This window comes from Limulus polyphemus, unplaced genomic scaffold, assembly GCF_000517525.1.
Source record: "Limulus polyphemus unplaced genomic scaffold, Limulus_polyphemus-2.1.2 Scaffold2389, whole genome shotgun sequence".
NCBI lineage: Eukaryota > Metazoa > Arthropoda > Merostomata > Xiphosura > Limulidae > Limulus > Limulus polyphemus.
Genome location: NW_013667999.1, coordinates 31,660 through 39,176, shown reverse-complemented (window position 1 = coordinate 39,176; position 7,517 = coordinate 31,660). Strand labels below are relative to the sequence as shown.

The following is a 7,517-nucleotide window of genomic DNA, read 5'->3' as shown; positions in this document are numbered from 1 at the left end:
TACACACACACACACACACACACACACACACACACACACACACATATATAGCATTCCACATGGCTATATTAACAAATGCAATTTGAATATTTTTTTCTATAATTAAACAGTCATGACAGATTCAGTTCTATTTACATAAATAGGTGCATATATAACTGTGTATTAAATTTAACAAGGTTTTGTATAGAGTAATACGAAGTTACATTTCAACAGTTACACACACGAAAAAGCTAAGACAGTAGTATTCATCTTGAAAGAAGCTTTTAGTAGCCACATTTCTTTCTCTTTGTTGTAAAGTACTTGTAAAGCCAAGTATTACAAATTATGTTATACTTGTAAAGCCAAGTATTACAAATTATGTTATACTTGTAAAGCCAAGTATTACAAATTATGTTATACTTGTAAAGCCAAGTATTACAAATTGTTATATTATCCTTATAAAGCCAAGTATTACAAATTGTTATGTTATCCTTATAAAGCCAAGTATTACAAATTGTTATGTTATCCTTATAAAGCCAAATATTACAAATTGTTATGTTATCCTTATAAAACCAAGTATTACAAATTGTTATGTTATCCTTATAAAGCCAAATATTACAAATTGTTATGTTATCCTTATAAAGCCAAATATTACAAATTATTACGCTATCTTTGTGAAACCAAATATTACAATATAGTGAAAGTAGCTGGTTTCACTTGGGTTATTAAATTGATTTATTTCAGATGACTATATCAGTGTGTGTGTATACTGAACTCATTTTAGCATAAAAGTATAACCTATATACTTTTGTTGCTTCATTATGGGATGTAGCCTGTTTATAAAGGTAACCTTCCCCCAGTCTTGTCCTCCGATTTTAAACTTAAATAATAAAAAACAAACCTCTTTAATTAATGGAGCACCAAAATTAGAAAACAACAAATTTTTTTTTTAGTTTTATAATTTATACATTTCATTTTGTACTTTCAGCACATAGCCTCTTAACAACAATATTAGGTTATATTTTTATTGCTTAGCAACATAATGTAAAAGTCACTGTTGGAACACATTGTTACCAAAATGCACTGGCTTTTCAAAATGTTTGAAGTTATTATATAAGGAACCACTTCTTTTCTATGTGTTTTTTCGCTAGCTTGCCTCATTAAAAAAGGTGCATGCATGCACATGGATAAGTAATAATACCCAGGTGCACACCCTCAGGGTCAACTGAGTGTGGGTGCAAAGCTTTAGGTTTCTAGGTTCTTTCCTCTTGGAGTTATGGCAGTCGCACACAGACCTATAGACATGCTCTTTTATTATTATTATTATAGATTATTATGTTATCCTTATAAAGCTATAAATATTACAAATTGATGTGCTGATCAGTGTGTTCTTTTTAGTTACTTTTATGGAGAGAAAAGATGGCAAATGCTTGATTCTTATTTTGTTTTGGTCCATTTTGTGAGTTTCATTAATTTTGGGAAATACTTCGTAATGACCCCAAATTAAGAGAAGAATGTTGGGCCATTATGCGTGTGATAGACTTATTTCATGCTCATACTAATGGCACTACATATCTTCTAAGTACATGTAATGTATTTTGTACAACTGTTTGGACATAATAGTCTAAATGTTATTGACCTGAGGTCAAGGAATATATATACATGTAACATGTGATATTAATTATGAAGAATTATAAACATAATATGAAATTTTTTTAGTACATACGTGTTATCTACATTGTGCAAACTATATGTCTGTCTATGATGTGCTGTACATAAGCTAAAATATGCTCACTGTTAAATCTTTAATAGCTATTGTGAACTACATTTTGAATGTATGAGTCATAACATTTCTAATTTTTGTACAATAACTCTTAAACAACAAAGCACACTATTTTCACTTATTAATAACTCTTGTTCCTTTTGTTTTTTGCATTTGTATTGGATAGCAGTGCTGTAGATTCTCTATTAAAATTTAATTTGAAAGTTACATCAAGGTTAACTGAAAAATAAGATTAAGTACTTTCTGTTTCAAGCTGCTCAGAGTTTTGGACGTAAGCAAGGTAATAGTTATGTGAATGCCATATTGACTTGGATATTGCAGTGTTTAACACATGTATGATATTTATGACTGGTATTGTTAGTCTACTTTTATATGAAAAGTATGATTTTTGTTAGATTGATTTGAATAACATATCTCTGGTGTTATTGGGCTTTTATTCAAAAGTAATTGTTGTAAGATTAGGCTACTTTTATTGTAAAAATATGACTGGTATTATTGGACTTTTATTAAAAAAAATAGTTGTAAGATTAGGTTACTTTTATTGTAACAATATGACTGGTATTGTTGGACTTTTATTTAAAAGTAATAGTTGTAAGATTAGGTTACTTTTATTGTAACAATATCACTGGTATTGTTGGACTTTTATTTAAAAATAATAGTTGTAAGATTAGGCTACTTTTATGGCTGCCTGTTGGGCTGTTTTTTGAGTAGCAGTATGTCTGATATTGTTAATTTGATGATTTTAACCTTAATTCATGTGATAATCTGACTTTATGATAGGGAATTCTATGTTACAATGACTTTAACTTGGTTAGGCTACTTTTATTGTAACAATATGACTGGTATTGTTAGGCTGTATTTAGATATAATAGTCACAGTAGAGTTTGCATTGGCTGTTTTTTTTTCTTTTCTTGTAGTAACAGTATGATCTATTTTGAGACAACTTTCTGTAACATTTTGTCCGTGTTTGGCTTACTTTATTATAACAATTTTACTTTGGTGTTGGACTACATTTATACAATTAGGCCTTCTGTTGGACTAATATTTGTGTAATAATACAGCTGGTGTTGTTGAGATATTTTTATGTGACAATACTATTAGTAATATGAACTGCTTTCATGACCTATTCTGACTTTATCATTATTGTATTAACATTAATATTGTTGTAATATTTTAATTAAGGGCTAATGTAAGGCTAAAATTGACCTAATATGTAACTCTTCAGATGAGCGAAAGAAGTGTAGTTTGTTCTGGTTTTCTCAGTTAATGAAGATAAAATGTCTTGTGGACTTTTGAAACTTAGAGAGAGAGAGAAACTATAAAACATGTTACAAACACATATTTCAGAAACACAGCTTACTTCTGTGCATCACAAAGAGCTGTCACCTCATGTGCACTACTCTGTAATTTCCTGCACATGCTGCGAGCCTTGAACAAAGCTCTTACCCATGTACATGCTAATGCATATTGTGCCATCCTATGAGGTAGTGATCATTAGACTATAGCCTTTTACCAGTAGGAGGGTGACCCATCTGTCTGCCATGTGCAGTAATCCCCACGAGTATTAGCATATGAAAATAGGTTCATTCTTTTCTCAACACTGCTAGTGTTCAGATCTTTTTTTTTATGTGCTTTTTCCTAATTTTGTGGGATTGACATTTGTCTATTACTTTTTTTCATTGTCTTACTCATTTAGTTTGTCATAGTTCTTTTTTTTTTTGTTAAACTATGAGTACTTTCATCTACTTAACCGCCTTACAAAAAACAACAACCATTTTTGACCATGAATTCTTAGATCAACGTTTCTGCTTCATCTTAAGATTCTGACATTCCACTTCAGGATTCTGCTCCTGCTGTTTAAATGGCAACTGATGCACTTTATCAACAATGTTATCACATTGTACATCCGATTGTTGGCAGTCTTCTGCCTCATACCTATCTCCTTCAGGTCCTTCATTGTTCTGTTTCTTTTGCTTCTGCTGAGCCTGCCTCATCTAATCACAACTTTGGCCTGTTCTTCCCTTTGCATGCCTTTGCTTCTGGCTCTTCTCTTCCAGATGAAAAACGGGTATCTCCACCTTCTTTCTTTGCAATTCTGATTATTCAGGTATGTAACATTCTATCTGTTTCTCTAGTAGTGTTTGATGTGTCTTAGATTGATTCATTACAGGAGCCTCCATCTTCTGGATTTCTTTTTATCTCCCTCCCCACCTCATATAAAGTGCTAAGACCATCTGTGCACTACTCATTGCCTGCTGTTTAAATGGAATTTTCTGCAAGATTGCTTCGACGAAAAAAAAAGAATAAAAAAAAAACACCAGGCCTGTTCTCATATCTGTTGTCTTTGATTGTGGTAACCCATTGAACTGTCTCTCACTGGGAACATAATTTCAGATGATTGTGCCTGATGAAAATAGACCAGTGTTCCCTGCCCACATGAATGATCTCCCTCCCCCTATTTCTTCTGTTAGAGTATTGGAGAACCCTTGCTTCCCCAATTTCAAGCCTCTGTGGAAGTTGATATGGAAAGTTCCACATTCCGATGTACTGGTACAATACCAAATGGATGCATCACTCACTTGGGAAGTAGAGCTGGGGTATTACCTGGTAGTGAAGTACAGGACACCCCATTACATTATGAACCAAGTCATTCCCAGTGGTTACGTCCACCCAGATGGTTTTGGGCTCTCCTAAGTACACAGATGTGGGATGCTACTCCCTGCATTTGATTTTGTGGTATCTCGTGTAAGTATTTCTCCAATATGGAACAGCTTGACATATAGCCTTAGCTACACCACATACTCCTACACAGTTGTCCGCCTGTGAGATAATGAACGGTTAAGCAATCTGCCATTTTACCCACCTCAACTTCATGTTAGCACCCACCAAAAGATTCTTATAACAATATCTTTTGCTCTGCTATCTCTTTTGGGTGAAGAGTGTTCCCCGCTTGACAAGGGTGCAGTCTTTCACCGAGTGCTCTCCACTAAGTAACCCTCCCTGCCTCGTGGATGTTACACTATTTTGGACTTTTCCTTTCTGAAGTTGTTTTCACAAAGGAGCTCGTATATGTAATTTATTTGCACTGACCCTTCCATCATCTTCAGTTGTGATTCTAGATTTTTGTGATGCAGAGAGGTGAGTAGTGTTTCTGATGTTAACATTTTCCTTACTTGAAAATATATTTCAGATAGATACTGATCTCTATGCACCACCTCGCAATCTTCCTCCTCAAATCGTTGCATTTAGTTTGCCATTTTTGCCATGCTAGTACTCATGAGGATAACTACACATGGATGATGTGATGCCCTCCTATTGGTGGAGGGCTGTAGTCTAATCTAATGATAGACGGGTAGGAGACGTACAGGAAATTACGTGGCAGTGTGCATGATGTAACAGCTCATTGTGATGCAGAGAGGTGAATATCTATCTGAAATATATTTTCAGATAAGGAAAATGTTCATTTTTGTAATGATAATAAGTTTAGCAATTATTAATAATAAAAGAACACAATGTCGTGTACAGAAATTAGTGAAAAAAACAAAGTAAATGGAGGACACACTAATGTGTCGTAACTAGTTTCCCTGATATCAGACTTCTGACAGTTTGTTCCATTTACTGTGGTTTTTTTCATATATGTAAAGTATGTTCTTTAAACATGTGATCTGAGTAGTGAAATTCAGCTTTTGACATGCTTTGTATCATTTAATTTTTCTTTTTCATTAGAGTACTTTGAAGCTGCTTTTCTCCAAAAGCTCGGTGTGTTGTTAGCTATTGTTTGAAATTGATAGTTAAACCTATTATAAATATACAGATTTCAAACGACGTATGAAGTGCTTATCATTTTAGCTGCACATCAATTGCTTTTCTTCCATGTTTCTCCAGAACACTTTGCTTCTCATTTGGTGATCTTTACATATACATATTTATGTTTCATGATTAGTTTTATAATTTATGAAACAAATATGAGAAAGTATTTGTTAGCCCTAAAATTACTAATGGGATCCAATGTTTTTTCCAACACATTTTTCTAAATAATTTATGCACTAAATTGCTTGTGGGTCGATAATTTTCTTGGTTACGTGCGAGTCACACCGAGTCACACAGAAGAAATTAAAAGCACCATCAATAATCCAATTAAGCACTCTGTCTATTTTACATAGAAAGGTTGTGATTTTACTCGGTTGTTTTCATTAGTACTTTACGTTGATTTTGACTTTCGACTTACTTACGGTGATGTAATATGTGGACGTTTCTGTTTGTGAACAATTTAAAAATTAATAATTAGAAGGTTAAATATTAATTAGTTTCAGTAAATGGGTTCAGTGAAAATTGCTGTCAATTTGATTTTTGAAATGTAAATAATCTAAAAAAATGATCAAACTAGTGAAAAATGTATGCAGATATTGGGATTTCAGAGAGAATTGTGGGAAGGAATGTAATGTTAGAATTTAATGATTACAGTATGAAGTCGTACATTGTAGAGGCTACAACTGTGCTTGTATATGATTTTCATACAATACATTTTGAACATCTGCTTATAGATACTGTGTGCCAGTTGAGTGTACATGTATACTGCCATAGAATTTAATGCACCATCAAGATTGTTTACCAGTGCTGTTATGCTATACTTTCTTCTTTCAGTCAAACCAGCATACTTCCAGGAAGAGAACCATGTGCTAGTTGACAGACAATTAGAACAGCTGGCTCCAGTGGGTCCTACATCCATGTTCCACCAGAAGTTTGATAGGATAGATGAAAGTTTAGGCCGTTATTCTCGTAAAGTTTTTGTCGGAGGCCTTCCTCCAGATATTGATGAAGGTACACTTAGAATGACATTTTTGTTAATAAATATGCTACAAAATTTTGCTGGGATTATTCAATGTGTGACTTTTCGATCTAGGGTATAAGACGTTTATATTTAATACAAAAGATAGCTTAACAGTATTTTAAATTGTACCACCTGGGAATGTCTTAGTTAAGTATTGTATTAATGATGAACCATACTACATCTGATAGTATGTATGAATTATGAAATTGTACAAAAAAAATGTCTGTAGTTTTGGAACATTTGTATTATTTGGGCAAACATTACAGAAGTTTGTTAACATATTTACATTTCTTAGGTAAAGGTTAGTTGTTTGTTAACATATTTACATTTCTTAGGTAAAGGTTACAGTTGTTTGTTAACATATTTACATTTCTTAGGTAAAGGTTACAGTTGTTTGTTAACATATTGTTACATCTCCGTTTGTTAATTTATTTTCCGTAACTTCGTTCCCACAAAACATTAGCGACACAAGTCCTTTCTTAATAAAACTGGTTTATTCTTTCCAAATATAACTTTACCGATACACTTATTTTCAACAGTCGCTCAATAACAAATGCTATAACAACAAACTTCAACAATACTTCTGACTGCAGTTCAATTACTCACTACCTACACACATTCTCTCGTCACGTTGTCATCATTTTATATATATAAACCAGACTACCCTATATCTAGTAATCTCCCGACAATTCCCGAAGGTTCGAGAGAACGAGTGGCGTGACACTAGTCACGTGATCTCGCTGACGCAACACTGCCCCCTCCTTAGTATTGTTCTTCCCGAACAATAGCCACTTACAATAAACCAATAACAATTAACAATAACTTAATTAAATGTTCAGAATTACAATCACAAAATTACAATTCAACAAAGTCTCTTAATTTTACGGGACGTATCTTCGTACTGGTCTCTGTATCGTTGGCTTC

The 7,517-nt window shown here is 33.2% G+C and overlaps 1 protein-coding gene across 3 annotated transcripts in view; it reads left to right on the top strand.

Annotated features, from left to right (window-relative positions):
• LOC106466822 (cytoplasmic polyadenylation element-binding protein 2-like) overlaps window positions 1–7,517 on the top strand; it is a 35,755-nt gene that overhangs the window by 11,917 nt on the left and 16,321 nt on the right. For 2 of the 3 annotated variants that reach the window (XM_013927124.2, XM_022394903.1), the window contains one exon: window positions 6,407–6,583. In XM_013927124.2, coding sequence (XP_013782578.2) covers window positions 6,407–6,583 — 177 coding nt within the window. Of the gene's footprint in view, window positions 1–2,015; window positions 2,043–6,406; window positions 6,584–7,517 lie in introns of all 3 variants that reach the window. The other variant, XM_022394902.1, reaches the window with a different exon arrangement.